At 37.2% G+C, this 20782-nt stretch overlaps 2 protein-coding genes across 3 annotated transcripts in view; both read right to left on the bottom strand.

The window, feature by feature from the left end:
* Window positions 1–15584, bottom strand: part of adgb (androglobin) — a 35101-nt gene extending 19517 nt beyond the window's left edge. Inside the window, exons 1-17 of one of the 2 annotated variants that reach the window (XM_007547517.2) lie at window positions 15388–15584; window positions 15159–15297; window positions 14553–14645; window positions 11298–11369; window positions 11003–11179; window positions 8622–8761; window positions 8440–8526; window positions 8080–8240; window positions 7847–7891; window positions 5691–5761; window positions 5178–5352; window positions 4788–4841; window positions 4624–4677; window positions 4430–4523; window positions 4290–4322; window positions 3744–3876; window positions 927–972 (exon numbers count right to left, since the gene is read on the bottom strand). In XM_007547517.2, coding sequence (XP_007547579.1) covers window positions 927–972; window positions 3744–3876; window positions 4290–4322; window positions 4430–4523; window positions 4624–4677; window positions 4788–4841; window positions 5178–5352; window positions 5691–5761; window positions 7847–7891; window positions 8080–8240; window positions 8440–8526; window positions 8622–8761; window positions 11003–11179; window positions 11298–11369; window positions 14553–14645; window positions 15159–15297; window positions 15388–15461 — 1648 coding nt within the window. In that variant the 5' untranslated portion in view covers window positions 15462–15584. The remainder of the gene's footprint in view (window positions 1–926; window positions 973–3743; window positions 3877–4289; window positions 4323–4429; window positions 4524–4623; window positions 4678–4787; window positions 4842–5177; window positions 5353–5690; window positions 5762–7846; window positions 7892–8079; window positions 8241–8439; window positions 8527–8621; window positions 8762–11002; window positions 11180–11297; window positions 11370–14552; window positions 14646–15158; window positions 15298–15387) is intronic. The other variant, XM_007547523.2, reaches the window with a different exon arrangement.
* A 538-nt stretch (window positions 15585–16122) lies between these two features.
* LOC103135261 (ras-related protein Rab-32) overlaps window positions 16123–20782 on the bottom strand; it is a 16229-nt gene continuing 11569 nt past the window's right edge. The window contains exon 3 of the mRNA XM_007547901.2: window positions 16123–17108. Within this exon, the coding sequence (XP_007547963.1) occupies window positions 16959–17108 (150 nt within the window). The 3' untranslated portion in view covers window positions 16123–16958. The remainder of the gene's footprint in view (window positions 17109–20782) is intronic.

The following is a 20782-nucleotide window of genomic DNA, read 5'->3' as shown; positions in this document are numbered from 1 at the left end:
TGTTTGTCATACGATGTCTTTGAAGCACACACACTAAATCATTATATATGGAACAAAATAATGACCTTTTTGAGACGATTAACAGCTGAAATGAGTGGCGCTTTTCAAGTCACAGTGATAGTTCTAGTCTCAAAATGCTGCAAGTAAATGCGTGTGAGTCATAGCAAGTTATCCTAGACTCAAATCATTACAGCAAGTTGAACTGGCCAAACTCCCACATAATGGCACAGTGTAAGTACACATGCACGTCCGTACTCCCACTCAAACTCCCACTATCTGTGCATCCTGTCCAAAGTCACAGACATATGCACGCATACAAGCTCCATCTCAAAAGAAAAAAAAAAAAAAAAAAACCACTCAAACTCCCACTATCTGTGCATCCTGTCCAAAGTCACAGACATATGCACGCATACAAGCTCCATCTCAAAAGAAAAAAAAAAAATTTTAAACCAAAAAAAAAAAAAAAAAAACACGCGCACATGCAAACGGTCTACCCCCCCACCCCGAGCTCTACTTGAAGTGAGATTCTGATCAGTAAGCTTAGCCTGCGAGGGCAAGCGTCTCTGCCGCTGAGCAATGGTGGTCTGCTAACTCAAACTGCAGGTGTTACTAAGCAACTAAAAAGGGGCAGAGAGGAGGCAGAGAATCGGTTTGATGTCACAAGCTGAAATTTCAATCCTGTCTTCTTCAAATGTTGGCTTCGCCCACAGAGAGACAGAAAGATGGGTGCAAATATTTCCCATCATAGTAACTAGGCTGAACTCCACCGATGCTTTCAACCAGACCAAATATAGTAACATTTCATGATGTATAATTTCATGATGTGTAATTTGTCTTATAATCAAATATTTGACTTCTTACAAGGCAGTTTTCCACACAGATATTCTTTTTAAGTAGTGAAAATATTGCATGGAAATAGCATTTACCAACGGAGAGCTGATCAATGTCCTTTGTCTTGTCCTCTGCTGTAACCTAGAGGGATAATAAGAGAGACAGAAAAAAAAAAGGGAGAGAGGCATGAACTGTGGGACGCTGACAGAGTACCACTGCGAGAGATGTGCTTCTACCCTCTAGTTATTCCACGCCAGCTGTGGTGTTGTGCCATTCTCACCCGACACAGAGACACAGTTTAATGTGACAGGGCCTGCTCCGCCCCAACTAAAATCACCACCAGGGAATACCAGCTCTAATTTACTCTGAACGCAAGTGACAGAGGAGGAGTAGTTGTGTTGTGTAGTTTGTTATTCCTTTTAGAGGAGATTCACACAGTGGCTCTGATTTCCCTGCAAGTCTGCCCAATCCTTTAAAGTTATAGCACTAATGAGTCATAATTATGTGCTTGAAATGTTTTCTTGAGCTATTTTTCCTCTCGTTACCCCTTCGCGTCCTCTCAGTCTGCCACCAAATACTCCTGGCTGCTTTTACTTGAAGTGTTTTACTATTAAGAAAGAAAGCGAGGGCATTAATGAAGTTAAGGACAAAAGGACCCAATCTGAATAAAGATTTAGTCAAATACATTCAGAACATCTAGATACAGTTTTTCCCTCACCTTGCAACCACAAACTACAAGGTATTTTGTTGGGATTTTAGGTGACAGACCAACACATGGTCTCTTTCTTTAAAGAAAGACTTCAAAGAGAGACTTTGCCATTTTCCCATAAAGACCAGACTTGTGGCGTACAAAAGTAATAGCTGTCCTGTTGACAACATCTCCCACCAAGCTGTGTATCTCTGCAGGTCCTCCAGAGTTATCGTGAGCCTTTGTCGTCTTCTCTACTTAATCCTGTTTGCCAGAGAGAAGACTTGACTTTTGAATGCAACTGAATGCATTTTATTTCATTTAGGCTATCTGAGCAAAGGGGGCCAAACGCAAAAGCTAGAATACTTCCATTTTCTTGGGGAAAAAAAAAAAAAAATTTAAAAGACAAGTATCATTTTCCTTCATATTTTCCTATAACATTAAATGAAAAAATATATTGGACTTTCAGGTTGTGGAACACATTTTAAGGAGTATTTAGATTTCACTTTTACCAATTTATTCTTAATTTACAGTGCCGTAAAATGAGCTTTGCCGTGAGCTTAATTTAAACAAAAAACAAGGCGATTGCTCCAGAAAAATATGCCTTTGATATCAAAGCCAAGTACAAGAAGATGTGCCCATGTCTCACTGATCTAAACCTTCCTCCCTTCATTTCAAGTCTTTGTCAAAAAACATTCCCTTGAGGAACCAATCTGGTGAATGTCCAAGGGTTTACTCAGTTCTGAACAAGAATTATCATTTTGTATTATGTAGCTTCAAAGTATCCCTCGCCAAGACTCTCTGACTCAGAGAGAGGCAGAGAGTGTGTCTGCTGCTGCATGTGAGTCACCACTTATTCAAATAAGTACCCAGAGATTCAGACAGACGGAAAGAGGCATTGTGATCGGGAGGCACACTTGACCTCCTCTCTACCACTGTAAAAGAGCTCTGCTGCAACAGAAATGCCAATATGCAGATGTCTATATATGTTGGCAAAAGTTCATAAAACTTTAAGTCATGCAATGTTTTCTATACCCATCTATGAGACGACTCATCTGTGTGGTGAGATGGGATTTTGAGACTGGATATTCTAAATATTGCCATCAGAGATTACAAGAATACAGAAAGATGATAAATGACAAAGCTGTAAGTTTGGATGACCATCCGGCAATAAAAGCAGAGAGCTTGTATCATGAGCTAATAGCATAAACCCTACTCCAGCAGAGGGTACTAATGATATCATGTGATGGCACCTCCCTTTGGTCCTGGAGTCAGCAGCAGAGCTTAATTCTATTGGTCAGGGTTAACAAAAACGGTGGGAGGGGGAAACGCAGCAAGAAACCCTTTTTGCTTGATTCACAGTCTCAGCATGTGACCCACCATGTGCTCGCCATGAAAAGTGTCACACACATGACACATGCAAACTGATCTGAGAAGTCTGCACACATAAATCTAATTAGCATGCCAACACTGTCCTAACCTATCCGCCCTATAACCGCTCAGAGTTACACAAGAGGGCGATTAATATGAATGCTATTTTTTCCTGCATATGCTGGGGGTGGAGTGTAATAATGAAGCCCCCGAGAGATGTAGAGACTCATGGCTCACCATCTAATTGCAGTCCTTTTTTTCATCAGCATAGTACATGACACCTTCCTGTATGACACCTATGCACCACCACACTGCAGGGGATTCTTTTCTTGCTTTGCACCTATGGACTTATCACTTTCTATCCATTTTTAAGCCCCTTTTCATATCCTGTTCTATTGCCCATTAGTTGCCTCTCTGTGCTCCTTGCCATCCTTGCTTCTGTCTTCGTCTCAGACAGAAGCAAGGATATGTCTCCTGCTTTGAATGCTAGCCTCTGGTATTTCCCTTTCTGAGCTGGTTCTTTCTTTAGTCCAAATGTGCCTCTGGTCAGTGGCGGCCTGACCGGGAGATTACAGAAGTGACTTTGAGACTGGGGGATGGCATCCGTGCTGTCACAAACACACAGGGCTCTACTGATCAGCCTTCAGCTGCATGGATAATGACTCTAAAGAGGTGTAAGGGCACAAGAATGAAACAATGGAAGGTAGTAACAGAAAGCTACAAAATATCACTTCTACTGAAATACAATTTCTCAAAGATCCTAAAATCTGTAGAAGCCATCAGTCCATTTCCCCTAAACAGTTAAGTTCCACATGTTAAATTCATTTATTCTGAATTTATATTAAAAATAGACCTGTGGAGGCATCTTCAGTTCGCTGCTTAGCTGAGCTACTTCAGGATCACGTCTGTCTGCCTCCTCTGACTCAGTAATCACCAACATACTGGGTCTACGGGAACGCTTCCTTGGTGTGCTCACCTTGGTCTCTCTGCCACACACAAACACATTGTCATTATAGTAAATGGAACTACGGTAGTCATTTTACCAAGAATATAGTTGTGTAGTTGTTGTATACCTAACAATAGAACAAAATTTCTACTTTAAATTAAAGGATAATTAAAAAACGCATAATTTTTATATCTTACAGTTCTGAGCTAGAAATCTTGCAATGCCATTTTGCATCAAAGGACAGAGAGAGGAACATGAGTAGCATCATTTTTGGGTTAGAACAACATATGGGGTCAGTTTTCTTGCTTTCTTACCTTAGTGATAAGAAAGGAAAGCAAGAAATAATATAATATTAGCACAATTTAAAAGCCAATTTTCAAAGAAAATAGCATCTTGCAAAAACAGAAAGAATAATTCAACTTTTTCATATTTTGATCATTTAAAAGAACATACGGTTCTGAGACGCAGGATTCACTCCTTATGTCACTGTGAAAAACAAAAGCCAATATTAAAAGACAATAGTATCTTGCAAAACCAAAACAGAAAGAACAGTTCAACTCGGTTTCATCTTTTGGTCATTGAAAAGAACGTACGGTTCTGGGACAAAGCCTCCAGTGGTTTTGGCACTGCGAAAAACGAAAGTGCTGGTAACCTCGATGAATTTCTCATGTGGTGGCTCAGGTTCCTCTGCAAATGGAGAAAAATTGAAAACTCAAACATGCCATGCCAACATTACTTGGACAGTGTCATAAGGAATGAAAACGACATTATAGCAGACAATACACACCTTTTATGATCTTTATTCGAGGTGTTTTCTTCAGGGCGTAGGTACTGCATTCCTCTATTCTCAAGAAACAGGACAATAATTTCTTTCATGCCACTTTTCCAATCATGGTCAAAATATAGTGAGTTATGAGGAAGGCAAACAAGGTTAAAGGAGACAATACATACCCCTTAAAATCTTCATATGAGATGATTCCTTCATGGAGAAGGAACCGCCTTCCCCTATGCTCAAGGAAACAGGACAAAAGTTTTCTTTCATACCACAAGAAATTAAAATAATTAAACAGTAAAAAGGTACCATAAATTGCTGAGGCATTCAAATCCCTTTGCTATTAATGTCACGGTATAATGTGTGTGTCTTTTCATGCAAATTCTTGCTGACAATGCTGCAAACCAATCACACAATCAGTCAATCAATCAGTCGAATTTATCCAGCTAGCCAACACACTGTGGCATTGCCTGCACCTTGTTTGTTTGATATACTCCCATGCATCCTCTTCCAATTTTCCTTTCACCATGCTTTTATTCCAAACACAATTCAATGTCTCTTTTTCTTACTTTGAGGCTCAGATGTGACTACTATCTTCTTGCGCAGACGGATGAGTTTCCATCGGGACACCATCTTAGCTTTGGGAGGAGGTATCAGCGAACATGAACGGGTTTTGGTCAACAGGACAACATGGCTGTGCAGCATCGACAAACCATAAAACCGTAAAAGCTCTGAGGAAGTTGCCTGTGTGACCACAAATGTCAGACGCAGAGAAATAAAAACATCTTCAGCAAAAGTTATAAATACTTGTTTAAAACAGTAAAGTTAAAAGTATCTGCTGCTGACAGATTTCTGCTTATTTTTGTTTTTGCCACACAGATCATTAAATAAATGCCAATCTGAGATAAATATAACTTCAGAAAACAGAAAATCCAGTATTCAAATAATAATTTTGTCAACTATTCAAACACATTTAGCCCTTTGTGAAAAGGTGTCTGCCCAATTAAACCTAATAAATGTCTGTGACCACATGAAACCTGAAGTAGCCAGCAAGAACAGAAGAACACTAGAAACATAAATACCGTTTGAACGAGCCCAAAAGAATCTTGTTGAGAAGGGTAGAAGCTGGCACATACTGCAACTTTTGGAGGACCTGAAAAATACCAACAACAATGGTTGAAAGGAAAATCAAACCTAAGGTTAATGCTTTTACAAAACAGGCTGCACCTCCAAAATGTTAAGGTTCTACCATTTTAATTCTTAAATATTTATTTTTCATCCCTAATGTAGCAGTGAACATCAATAACTTACAGGGAAAGACTGCATAAAAGTGGCAGAAGCAATGTAGCAAATGAAAGAGAAAAAGTATGTAACAATGTGGCCCAGAAATGACCCTTGTGAAACCCCGTTGGTTAGAGGAGCAGAGATCAAGGAGAACTTGCCTGTCTATAAGAATTTCCTATATCATATAAGAAAATAACCAGTCCAATGCAGAGCCAGAAATACTAGCCAGAACTTTAAGCCTATTTAACAAAGTCAATGGTTAGCAGTATCGAAGGAGACATTAAGATCAAGTAGAATCAACACAGAACATTTCCTTTCATCAGCAGCCATTAACAAATCAGGAATGCAAACTTTTACTAAATTGGTCTTAGTAGAATGCTGATTTAGTAGATCTGTAACCAACACAAAAGAGAGATGAAATGGAGGTGTGCATTTTCAACTTGCCCTCTTTACAATGTTATCTCTAATAACATATAGTGAGGTTATCAGTGTGCATATTATCTCATAAAAACAGGACCATACAATAAAATATCCAAAGCTTGAGAGATATAATGTCCACAAATAGAAAGAGTGTGTCACAATAGCAATCCATCCCAGAAATAGCCATAATCCAATTTGACAGGCTGGGTAAAGAGAGGATTCATTAGAGAAGCAGGAGTGGAAATTGGCTAATGGCCAAATCTCAGGTAAATTTATGAAGTAGCAGGTATTGGGTAATTCGATCAACCTACAAAAAAGGGTGAGTTTGCAGTCTAAACCGCAAAAATTTGTTAAATTTCTACAAAAAATAAAATAAAATAAAATACTTTGAAAAAAGGGATGCACTGCAGCGCACTTGGTTGCAGCAAGATGGTCCTAGGCATGAGTCCTGGCCTGAGGTCTTTATGCATGGAGTTTGCATGTTTTTCATGTGTCTGCAAACTACTTCTCTCTAAGTACCGGTAGTTTGACTTCCTCCAAAATTTCCAAAATATGACTATTAGGTTAATTGGTCTCTCTAAATTGTCCAGGAGTGAGTCTGCACAGGCATGGTTGTTTGTCCTAAGTTATTCTGTGATGGACAAAAACTGTCCAGGATGTACAAGGTCCCTCGGCCAATGATTACTGGACATAGGCAGTAGCACCCATGGGGCTGCAAAGATAATGATTGTACGGATGGATGGATGAACAGGGAAAACTATTTGGGAAAAACAAAGACGGAATGTGGAGGAAAAAAAAAACCACACATTTAATAGGGCCCTAAAGAACTTAATTTTACATATTTTTTGTAACCAATACAAATACCATAAAGACATAAGTTTGAAACTAATAGTTGCTGGTGAAATTTTGAATGGCTTCAAATTTCTATTACCCATTGTTGCTGGTGAAAGAAATGTATTTCCAGCAGTGTGAAGAGGTAGATAAGTGGCCAATGGTAGAGCTGCAGGAGCAACAGAGATCCACCACTTTGGCAGAGTCTGCTAACATGGTAGCTGTTATTTATGCACTCCCCAAGCCTGGCCTTTAGGGAAGAGTGACAAGAAGACATTCATTGCTCAAAGAAATCCCTCAGAAGCACTGCTTAAAATGTGCCACAAGCCATGTATCTGACAAAGAAAATATATGGAAGGAGGTCCAATTTTAGGTGTAAGTAGCTTTACTTTGTAAGGGTAAGGGTATTTACATTTTAGGGGGCTTGGGAAAGGAATATATAGGAGGCTATTGTAAAAACAAAAAAGAACCAGTAGGTAAAAAAGAGAAAGGTTTAAAATAGTTGGTAGCTGAAAACTACTTGGTGTCATACAACCAACAAAAAATAATAAAAAAAAAGTTTTTGTCAGTCTTCATCCAAATGTTAATGCCATTTTACAATCTGTTATATGCATTGAACAGTTCCACTTTATCATAAAATGGTCTTTTCAAATTATCTCCAGATTCATCTACAAGTTCATCTCTGAGGATGTTTCATTCTTACCTGGATCGGAGATGTAACTAAAGACGGAGTGTCTTCTGGATTTATCTACATAGTTGCAAAAGAAGATAACACCAAGAAACGAGACATCTTGTTTCTTGGTGCATCTGGCCATACTGCATATGGCCAGATGTTAGATGATTGGTTGACTAATTTAAAACCAGATGCAATTTAGAAATATGATGTAGGCATTAATCTGTTGATAAATGTGTATCTAATTATACAACAATCTGGACCTGTGCTTTTTTCTGACTCCTGGACCAGACTCTTGTTGTCATGGTCTGAGGTCCCTGGATCCTCACTGTCAGACATCGACATTCCAAAAAACATATCATCGTGTGTAAATTTAGGAATGTTGTCTAGAAGGAAATCCCATATTCTTTCCGAGTGCTTCGGCCTAAGAGGGTGTAAAGGAGAGCAAAATTAGTTTAAGACAATATGACTCATTGTTAAAAAAAAAAGAGGCATTAATAGTAAAATTACAAATGTTTTATGTGTTTTTTTTATCTAGAATGTAGTTAGTGTTTTGGGTGTAACATCCTAAGCTGCAAAGAACTGTTTATAACAAACATCCAGCAGATTGGTAAAAATCTCACACTATAGGACTGATTACTGGCATCCAGCCAGTGAGGGAGTGGATAAAGGTGAAATCGCTCATGTCGCCACCAACCCGGAAAACTGGTCTGAGAAAAATAAAAATCAAAATCAAAACTGGTTAAAAATATGCCAACTGTAGTATGTAAAATGCTCAATTACGTTGGAAAACACAGTAACTTACATTGTGGAGGCTATTTTAATTAGAGCTTTAGCCAACAGCATTGGCCAAATCTCTGACTGACAAGTGGAGGCAGGGAGAAGCAGATTGTTCTCCTCATCAAACGGCATGTTATCATCCACGGTTATCTTTCTCCAGGAACCCTGAGGGTGAACAGGGAGGACAGAAGAAACTGAATGAGCTGCGCGTCTTTCAGATAGACTGGAAGAAATATGCTGTATTAGTCACCCAGTTTTTTGTTTTTGTTTTGTTTTTATTTATGTCAACATTAAGACTGATATATCAGTCTTACATTAACGGATTTCTGATTTTCTTTGCGGTCAGATTTTAATTTTTAGTAAACTGAAAAAAGTACAAAAAAAATTAGATGTTGGAAACTGATGGGTTTTACAGATCAAAAATAAATAGGAGGAGTTTTTAGTTTTGATGCACTTTATGAGCAGAGAACAATCCTCTTTGTATTTTAACCAACCAATCACTTATCAAAGACGATCATAGGAATGTTGGTGCTGTCTGACATTTGGCCATTAGATTAAAGCTATTCAGAACATAAACCATTCTTGAAAATAATAATTTCCATGAATCTGCATTTTTGTTACAAGTCAGTTCTGTTGTTCCAAGGCAGCACGTGGCTTAGCACCTTCGACCAAAAATCATTTTTGGATAAAAGCTATGCTTATAGATAAAATGGTGCTCGTTTTCGCAGTATCCCTTCTTTAATGGAGGGAAGAAAAGAGGGAATATGGCACCAACATAAGACTATGTTTGCATAGTCTTTTTATATCATTATAAAAATTATTTGCTTTATTTATTTTCATTTTTATATTTATTTTAAAAGCCACCGAAAGTGTTCAGTTGAAAGTATTTTTTGCAAAAAAATTGATCTTGCTGTTGAATTTCAGTGTTTCGTCATTGTAAACATCCAAAAGCGATAAAACTGTAATTATTTGATTTTACCACATAACATTGTAAATACTATGCTGAGCATTTATTTAAAAAAAAAAAAAAACTAACCTGGCTCTTTAAAATAATGTTAGCTCATTAGTTAACATTAAAAAATGTACAACCCTGTCCCTTGTTTGAATAATGGCATATAGAGCCACTTGTCGTACGAGACTAGATGTTTCACAGATAATGTTTAAAAAAAACAACAAAAAAAAAACAAAACAAAAAAATAGTGCCAGCAATGAGGTAAGCGAGTAGGTAATATGGGTAACTCTAGTAATAATGCAGAGTTACATTTATTGCATGCCAACTTCGGGCTTCATGCTTTTCTCCATTCTACCTTCTAGCAATTACTGCCATTAGATTTAGAGTAATAGCTTGTGAAACTATAAGTCTGTCTGCTAACTATGAAGAAAATAAGCAGTCAGGTGACATGTCTGATTGCTCACAACCATATCTTTTACTTATCAGAACAGTGTGAACAAGCACTGCAAACCAGTATAGAAAAGAGGCAGGGAAGGGTGGAACACTTAGTTTCTCACTTGTTCTTTTTAGGTCCAGGAATATATTTTCCCCACAAATGAGGATCAGGATGTGGTCATGTGATGAGGTGAAGTATAGTGCAAGACTGTGAGTATAGGTAGAGACTTTTAAAAAAAACAAACAAAAAAAACATAGTAATCGAGTTCAAACTGAGGGCAAAAATGTAAATAAGTTATTTGCACATTGCAGAAACCTGAACAAATAAAGGAGCTAAGCAGTCTTAGAGGAAAAATGTGACAAGGAAACAGGAAAGGAGGGTAGTGGGGGCTGGGTGCCTAATAGCATCTCAACAACCATCTGTTGGGATGATATGGTTGGCAATGGAAGTGATGCCTACAACTGTGTTATGCTTGTTTGTCAAAGCAAGAATCAGCAATGTAATAAATCCTTTTCCCAGTTGACCCAAACTGTCGTGGAGAAAAGAATTGAAAAAACAAAACAAAACATCACTTTAGAGGTATGTAAGATGCACACAAACTCAAAGTGTAGTTTCAAGCTGTACCCAAGAGAAAGATTTTTAATTTTGACCCGCTTTACAGAGAAAAAATAAATAAATCTTAAAACTTGCATACAAAATAATATACCTGCAACCAAAAGTGTAACCATCGAAATTGAGTCTTGAGAAACTTCAGACTCGTGTTAAGCCTCATCTATTCAACATATCCGTTTTGGTACAGCAGTGAGACTGATTGGTTTTAGCTCAGAGAACAAGATTCTCTTATCCCTCCCTCCCTACCTCTATTTCAGTTCATTCACATTTTCATTGGCTAAATCTGATATAATCTCCTGCATAAAGAAATGAAACACTCTGCCCTCATGCATGCATGATTACAAAACTACTGTGACTTCAGGGATGTCTTTATGAATGCATTTTTTTTCCCCCCCGACAGGCTTACCATCCAGTAAAGTCTGATCACATATTTCCCATAGCTGTTGTAAAGTGGCACATGACCTTTCACCACGTCACACATTGAGTAGATGTGCTCCCAGGGTCTCCAGTTGTCTTGTTGGAAGGTTGAGTCTGTATAAAGCATCCAAACAATATGGATCTCACTGATGATCCACCTCATCAGCTTTACAGAAGGCAGGACAGAAACAGCAGAGAAGACAGGCAAAAATCACTGTGAGTGTAAGTGCTGCATGGTCAATGCAGAAGTTAACATCAAGACGTAGAACATGTTAAAAACTAACCTCACAACCAAACAAATGATTGTTGGGGGAGACCAGGTCAAAGTCCATTTTGTTTTCAACCACAGTGACATCCTAAAAACGACAGAGACACTGACTTGACTTTAAGATAATTGACTATTCAACACATCTATGATTTAAATGCATACAAATGAAAACATATTTACATACACAGTATAAAAAAACCCCTTCCTTACCTTTGTTTTTTTTTGTAGCAATATAACACTACACTCTTTCCTCCCCAGTCTTCTTGACAGAAAATGCGTCAAGTTTGTGAGCCACTTTGCTAGCACAGCTTTTTAGGTCTGTCCACAATCCTTCACAAATTTGCACTCGAGCTTTAGTTTCATAATGGGACAGGATGAGGTTAAGGTTTCTGTACATTCGCAAACTAGAATCTGGCTTTTTAAATTGCTTTTTTGGGAGGGAAAAAAAAAAGGCTTCTTCCTCTCCGACTGTATAGCATTTGTTTCACCGTGGATAATGACATTCTTGTCAGCCTCAGCCAGAATCTTCACAAAGATGTTGCTTCATGTCTGATGGATACACAAATCTTACACCAAATGTATGCATCCACAAATTTTGGTGAAAAATTGTGCACCAAAATTTGTGGTGCACGTACAGTTCCGTCGTTTTGAACCGTATGATAACTGGACATTTCCATGGTGTTTTATTTGCAAATATTGCCTGAACAGATTATCATGGTTCATTCAGGCATCAGAAATGTGTGCCAAAGAATGAACTAGACTAGAGAAGGTCCACATGGACATTTCTAACCGTCTTGTCACGTTTATTTTAAATGTTCTTATGACATAAAAGAAAGCAGTGAGTTTGAGTTTGTGCCTTAAAAACACATCCACGAGTGTGCCTCAACTTAACTTATATGTTGTGTGTTAAGCAGTTATTTAATCAGAAGCTTAGAAAGTCATTATAATATGGACTTTCTTAAATAGTTTGGGTGTAGGTAAAGTACAGAACTTCAAGAAAGTGATCAAAAACACTCATTATTCTGATAATAATCAAATAAAAATACCTTTGGTAAACCTAACTGACATAATAGAGAAAACATTAAGACTAAATTAATGTCAAACAGTGAAAATAAATGGTTGTGTGCATTTTATACAGTAGCTTGTACAATTTTAACTGAATATAAACACACAATTTATGTAGTAATTTGTCAAAAGCCAATATAACATGCAATTCAAAGTCCTTATATTTAAATATATGTGTGTTTAAATTGAAACACACATCCTGCATCAAATGTCAGAAACACAGGTTTGCTGCTAAAGAAGGAAGTTTTTGTTGCTCAAACTGAAGCAACTTTTTTCAAGGACATCAAATCTTTCCTTTCATAATGCACATCTTCAGCAAGACAAGACAGCTTTTTCAGAAGAGTGTCTGCTTCCTTCTGTATGGCTGATTGCTTCCTTGATTAGCCTCTGCTCCTTTTGTATGAAACCATTGAAGTCGTTTTGACTTCTTGCGTGAAAAGGCAGCATGTGACTTGGCAAAGACTGATTCAAAAATAACAGGAAGCTTCCAGTTAGTAAGTGGTCCATACACCAATGTGAAAAGTAAAGTGATGCAATTACACTTAATTGGAGAAGGTTAGAGAAGATATCCATGTATGCTTTTCACATTGTGACGCAAGGAGAAATTTGCTTTAGGGATTTATTGCCGAGTAATTTACCCTAGGTATTCAATTGGCAGATAAATACTTTACAAGTAGCTAAATCTGGATAAATGGAAAAGGCAAAAGGAAATCATTGCCTTGTAAATAAATTTGTGCGTCTTGAACTTTTTCGCCTACCGTCATGTTTGAGTCACAGACTTCAAAGCATATTATCAGGATTCTATGAAATAGACCCATACAAAATAGTGGACACCAGTGAAGTGGAAGGTAAATCTGGGTATTCTTTTCTCACATTGTGATAAAAAGAAAAAGTAGAAACTGTGATATTTATTTGTTTTTTTATGCTTATTTTCTCCGTTAACCTTAAAGGGAAACAAGACCAGTAGCCTCTGGATGATCTGGAGAGATATAATGCTCAGGTGTGCATAAATCTGGGACACTTAGTTATGAACTCAACAAATTGTTCCTTTATGGAAGAAAGATGAGAATAAATCTATTGATGGAGGGGCGGGAATCTGGTTTTAGCTTTAACAAAATATGTAGAGGATACAAGAAACATGCAAGAGAAGGTAGTCACGTTAGTCTCCCACCATGTCTAATAGCAACCTGGCACATGAGTATGAACACATGAAGTCCCACAATAAAACATGGTGGTGATGGCATTATGTTGGAGAGAACGGTTTTCTTCCACAGGGACAGACAAGGTGGTTATAGTAAATATAAACCTATATAGAGCTAAATGCCGTTTAATCATAGACGAATAACTGCTGCAGGCTGCAAAAACACTAGCGACGGGGGCGGAGGTTTCGATTTCCAGTAGAACAACAATAATATTACCAAAATTATAATGGAATAGTTTATTTCAAAGCATGAAAGGCCCAGTCAAAACCTAGACCAAAATCTGATTGAGAACTTTGAAAAAACTTGGAGACACTTTCAATCTGATCGGTCCGACTTTGAGCCATTTTCCATTGAAAACAATATCTGCATTTCAATTTCTAGATGAGCATAACTAACAATGAGACTGCAATTGCAGTAAGAGGCGACTCTCAAAAGCTATGACAGAATACAAACGCATACCACAGTTTTCACCTGTTCATTTCAATTGTTTCACGTTTGTTTTAACTTCCACTTTACAATCAGGCACTACTTTATTTTCATCTATCACATGAAGTCTTTTCAAATGCATAACATTTTAAGTTTGTAATGTAACAAATTGCATAAAGGTTCAATGGGATAAGAATACCGTTTTGAGGTACTGTATCAGTGCTCAAAACTGATACAGAATTAATGTTAGTTGCAATCTGACACAAGATCCAAAATAAATTATCTTTTAAGGATAAAAGAGGTTAAAATTATTACAAACAATTTACTTATTTAACATGATTTATTTATTTTTTCTTATTGCTGTAACTTGGTTACCCATTTAGCGGGACAGACTGCACTGTTGGACGACATTTATAGTCCAATAGGAGTCAACATATTTACTAAATGACCAAAGTTAATATAGCTTCACTACAGAAGTATTAGACTATTATATTAGCAGGTATCCCCAACTAAAACTAACTGAAATTAAAGGTTTATGTTTTAATTCCAAACAACATAATTCTGAAAGGGATGGTTACCTTATCAACAATAAACTCAGTTGGACGTTTCCATGTGTGCACCTTCAGGGATGTAGGCAGAAACAACTTTCCTTCTGGATCTTCGAAGAATGACTGAAAAGGCAACTTGATTTTCAAATATGCGTACATGCACATTTTAATCATTTTTGTTTGAACGTGGTGATGAAGTTTAACTATCCCCCGTCTGTGGATTAGATGAATCTTTCATGAAAATTTTCAGCGCTTTCCAGAATTAACGTTCTACGAAATACAACGTTCCACAATGAATAGGATATTTAGTGCAGAGGCTTTAAATGATAGATCTGTAACAACACAGACTGTAAGGACAAAGGGAGCAAAGAAAAGACATAACAGGAAAGAAAGGGAGGAATCAAAGAAAGAAAAAAGTGTGGGAGAAAGGACGACGGAAAAAGAGGGAAGCTGAAAAGGAATGACTGAAAAGGAAGTAAGGAAGGATAACAACAAAGCGTTTTAGATGATGATACGGAATAAAATCCGGAAACATCCTTTTGTCCATGCTCTTTAGATCTTTTCCAGACGTAGACCTGGAAAATACTGAAATCAATTTTCTCACTGTAGGAGCCCCCGCCCCCCTCCCATATTTACAGAATTACTCTTGCTCTTGATTGACTTTCTGCCTTCTCCTTTAGATACGTCCCATTTCTCCTTGCTGACTTCGGCATCGCTCCACTCGGGCCAGATGTAAAGTTTGGATTTTTCGAGGCTCTCAGAGGAGTTGGGTGTCCTAAAACACCGAGACATTCGATTCACCTTTGTGCACTTTTCTCTGTTAGCAAACGGCAAGGCAGCAACGCAGCTGTATTTAATGACTCACTCATACTGCCGGTCAGATGCAGACGTTTTGCTGGCGGCGTGATCCCTTTTCTTTACCTGTGCTGGTTTGGACATTGTGTTTATGTTAAAAAAAAATAAAAGAAAAGTAAAGTAACACGAAGCGCCTTAATTATATTCGTTTCATAAGCGTTTCTTTCTGCCTGTCGAAGTTTGACAGTTGCTACGCAACCGAGCTTAAAGGTGGGCGGGATCTAGAGCAGGGGCATTTCCTGCTCTTTCTTATTTTGGCAGTGTGTGCTCAAACTTTTCTGCCAATCGCCAGTAAAACGTTAAGAAGAAGGAGTTATATATCTGCCGATATAAAATCAATTTAGAGTAAATGATCATATTTCCAAAACATATGTCGAAGTTGTTTTGTCGTAACATCTGTCATCAGAGCCCTGCAACAAGCATTAAACCACAGCGTGACAACAAAGAATTGATAAAATGTTTATTCTATTTTGGTTTTGCATATTTAAAGTATTTTCGCCTGTAAACATGTTTAAAACAATATTTACATTTAATCAACACTTTCAACAGATTGCCATATACAAAAGCCTGGAGACCTCTGTCAGAGTCTGGTTTTGCTGCACAGTCAGTTATGCAACATTTGACACAAAACATTTTAAAAGTACAGGAATTTACACAGACACATCAGCAGAAACAAAGCTAAGCAAAGGTCTGCAATTGCTTCTGTAGTCATGCAGTACCATCAATATAGCTCTGTTCTTTTTTTTTTTTTTTAGTGAAATACTGCAGTGTAATTTTGATTGTACTATGTGAAGCATAAAAATTGTTACCCATGCCGTTGTTAAAATAATAACAATGTTATGCCACAATGCTTAATTAGAGATAAGTGGACTAATACAATACAGCTTGACAGCAAAAAAAGCCAAATAGCAATTTTCAAATTTTACAGAACGACTGGCTAACAGTAGTCTAATAATGAAAAAAGTAGCCAAAATTCACTCTGTGTGCAATATAATGCAATGTCCATCTACAGGCACTGAAGAAAAGCTTCAGCATCTTTATTTTTTTTCTTTTTGTTCTTTTTGTTTCACAGAAAACTGAGAGGTGAGAAAATAAAACAGACATGGAGTGATATTGATTAAGAATACACTAACGTGACAATCACAAGGTCAAAAATTGCTTCCAAGCGTGCGCTCCTCAACTTTCTGCATTGAATGTACCACACCCCACAACCTGTTTCTTGTGTGATATTAGTCCAAGGCTTAAGAGGTTGTCAGGGCAACAGTTTGAAAATCAGCTGTACATACTGTAAGCATTTTTAAAGGAACACAAAAAAAAAAAAAAAATCCCCCAAATGCAAAGTAAACGCAGTAGAAAACCTTTGAGGCAAGATCAAAAATAAGAGTGAGTAATGAGAATCTTGGATGCACAGGTCAAATTGGCATCAATGTAAGAAGTTCCTGAAGCTTTGAAGAGACAAAAAAGAAAAAAAAAAATCATATTTGTCTCCAAGGTTGCATCAGGGAGCTGGAGCCACAGGCTGGGTGAACTCACTGGACCCCACCAGAGGGAGGCGGATGGTTAATGTGAGTGGATTGAGTGTTAGCAGCAGCCTGACTTGCTCTCAGCAGCTACAGTCTCCTGGTCCAGTTTGATCCGGTCTCCGTTGCTCTCCTCATACGGCAAACCTTTATCGTTCGCCAGGATGTTCTCTACCAAGAAACGAGCTGCCTCGTCTACGTTGATGTTGTCCTAATAACGCAAGAAAATAGTTCAGTAAGATGGAGATACGACAACATGATGTTAAATGACACGCACTACTAAAAGAAATGACAGATATGAGGTTCAGTAATTTCAAAACAGATTTACGCAAGCCATGGGAACAACATTTGTTTGCAATTACAATTTCAATTTGGACAAAAGCTTTAAATGACGAACGGACATTGACTGCCAATGCAAAATATACCAAAAAATAAAGTTTTGTTCTTTCCAACTGAAATCTTGGTTCTGTTTTGCTTTTAGACTGTACACTGGAACAATTCACACTGTCGTCTGTTTTTTTGTTTTTGTTTTTGTTTTTGTTTTTTTCCAGCCAACAGAGAGAGTTTTCAAGTATTTTAATTACTTGAAAACTAGAAATACACCACCTTTTTAACTGTGGTAAGCTTCCTGGTCATTTCTCCTGTCCACTATTTTGTATTTGGGTTGGTTGTGTCTTGACCTGGTTTTCTATTGCTTTTTTGCCTGTGCAACCAATGGGTAAGTGGTGTCCGTGGCTGCTGAGAACAAAAGGATTATTTGATGTGCTTTTTGTAGGACAGCAATAAATTGGGACAAAATGGCACTGATGTATTGAGAAGTTTGTTTTTGGGATCAAAATGGAAGTAGGTGGGGGGGGGATCAACTCGTGGGTCGAAAATGGGTGTTGAAGATGGAAAATGAGTGAATTGACCTGGAGCAATCAGATGCTAGTTTAAGCTGTCAGAATATTCTATCAAGCAGATGGCTGTTTTAATTGTTTAAAACTGCTGACAATGTTTTTTTTTTTTCTTTTGCAGTTGTTTATGTTCACTATGTTCATGCCTGGCCTGTGCTGCAATTAAAAGGCAACATCTAAGTGGATCATCTAAAGGATCATTTTACATTTGTTCTCATTAAGTCTTGCAAAACTGATGATATGCCAAAAATAACTGTACAGTGAGAGATAATTATTTTTCAAAAGTAATTGCTGAATACAATGAAATGCTATTTGCATTTTAGTAAAACTGAAATTAGTCTTCAGTGTTTCTTGGATTTCTTTTGGATCAAAAATAACATTATTTTTGTACTTTTTTATGTTGATTAACTTCTATTATTTTCTAAAATAAATAAATAAATAAATAAATAAATAAATAAATAAAAATAAAAATAAATAAATCCCTAACTTTTCCAGTAACAAGGCCATACATTTCAGACCCATATTTCAAAAATCCTCCAAAAACATTGATTTACTTCACCAAGACAATGTTATTTTATTGCTTATGTCCTTGAGAACACATTGTTCTGTGAACATTTGGCTCCCATTAAGAGAACTCCCATTCCAGGTTTTTGTGGGTGGGGTTGTACACTAACGTGACCAGCGCTTTACTGCACTGACAGAAAGGAAACTGCTCTGCAGTCGTCACACACCCACACACTTCACATGACACAGCTCCAGGGGCAAAAGTTTCTTTGTTTTTTTTTTCATAATTAGATCAACAGAGTCAACTCATTCCAAACACATCAACACATCTCTTAACAGGGAAACAATAGCCAGCTATTATTCAAAATGTATACATTTTGAATAATAGCTCCTTATAAGGAGGCCTCTTTCTTGGAGTGTTTCCTGTTTAATGACTTCAGATGTTTTACTAGAAAGACGCATAATGCCAGTGAGTAAAAGGCAACAGTAAGAGGAATTATGACAGGAAATATGGATGACGTTTTCCTACTCTCTTTTAGTTTTAATTGTGAAATGTACTTCTCTGTTGTTCAAAACACCCCTTAGTAGTGATAATATAAAAAATAATTTAAACAAACAATACCTCCCCCCAAAGATATAACAAAAGTAATGTGTTAAAGTACTACCCCTTGAAGTACCTATGAGTTGTGCACAAAGAGAATGTTTTGCCTATTTCCAAATAGCTCAAGCTCTGAAAGACTGAATAGAGAACATCAGTGAAGTCTTGCCACATATTATGGGTGTAGGTCTGGACTTTGACTGAGCCCTTCTAAAAGATGACCATGTTTTGAATTAAACTGTTCCATTGCACCTCACTGTATGTTGACAGCTTTTGCCCTGCTGTGAGGTGAATCCCCATCTCAGTCTCTTTAGGACATTCTAACAAGTTTTCTTTCTTTCTTTTCAGGTCTTAGAAAAAAAAAATCACTCATGCTTGATTGTTAAGAGTGGAACAAGGCAAAGACTTGTTGATTCTCAGACATCGTTGGCCTGTGATTCGAGTTTCTGGCAAAGTACCAGCTGACAGTCATGTGCTTTTAGTCAGGATTCCTATCTGGTGACAATCAAAAAGCTCTAAATGCTGAACTGCTACATCCCCCATGCAAGAAAACCCTCTGTTTTGCTTTTATGTTATGCACAGTTATAAACAGAAACTATGGAAGCAAGAGCTTCAGTTAGCCAGATTCTACTTTACGAAGACAGTTATTTGTGACGCCAGCAGAAGGGGGAAAAAAGTACGAAATTTCCTTTGCCAATCTCAAACCAAGCCATGTGATACCATATTAAATCTTTTTTTTCTTTTTTTTTCTTTTTTTTCTTTTCTTTTGCTGTGGTCTGTGTTTACCAGACCGGTCTAAACACTTTTAACCAATGTGGTTGCTTGTTTCAGGCACTAGCTGTTGAAAAGTTCATAGCCAAAAAAGAGTTCAACATTTTGTAATTTCACAATAACCACAGGAGCAGAAGAGGCCAGGCTTCTCCACAGGATAACTTTGGAGGATTTCCTGTCAGCCAGTGGCAGTAAGGAAACCATTCAGGAAGACAGCGACACATCCGGTGACAACTTTTGTCTCTTCTTGGGTCATGTAAAAAGCTCACATGATGAAGCTGTAATCCCTCTTCAGCAACAATCACATCATGTCATGATATTAAAACAAATCCAACACTGGGAATCTAATGCTGCTGCAGAATGATTCACTATGAAGAAACACAATGACTCAACTAAAATAAAGAGATACTGAATGTGAGATGAAAAGAACACATCAAAGGTTGAACACAAAGTCACCACATTGATTAGCAAAAATCGCAGTTTTACATTTTGTAACATTAAAACCAAGAACCTTGATAGATCCTCCTGTAATTTAAAGTGCAATTAGATCTTCACATTTTTGTTCATAATTCACTGCAGAAGGAATATTTTAAAAAGCATTTAAGTAGAATGCATAGACAGATTTTACCTCCTTTATGGCACCGATGAAGTTGCAGTTTGCCAACAATTGAAAAATTGTGTATTTTGCATCACACAGAGTAAACTATATACTATATGGAGGCTCGTTTCCCCAAATTTGCTGTGAAGTTTATTAAGCTGCTGATTTTTATATTAAACCAGTGTTACAAATTAAATTGTTTTAGATCACAAGATCAGACTGCATTTAATAATAAACAGTTGGGTGAATGTAGCTCTAATGCAAAGTGTCTGAGTTGGTAGCATGACTAGAAAAGCACTATGTAAATTTATTTACTAGGTTTCTTCTGGAAAGGTTGCTGATGCAGAGTAAATTTGGCCGATGGTCTTACTCACAAAACTGAGTAAGACCTAATTGGTTAATCAAAACTATTTTATCATTTTAAAAGTATGTTGCTTATATATCATTTAATTTTTTTTATTTTTTTTTTTTTTTTATTTTTTTTTTTTTTTTAAAAAATTTTTTTCAAAACTTGTTAA

The sequence above is a fragment of the Poecilia formosa genome, unplaced genomic scaffold (genome assembly GCF_000485575.1).
Source record: "Poecilia formosa unplaced genomic scaffold, Poecilia_formosa-5.1.2 Scaffold1, whole genome shotgun sequence".
NCBI lineage: Eukaryota > Metazoa > Chordata > Actinopteri > Cyprinodontiformes > Poeciliidae > Poecilia > Poecilia formosa.
Note: the sequence above shows the minus strand (reverse complement) of the source record. Positions and strands in the feature narration are given on the sequence as shown.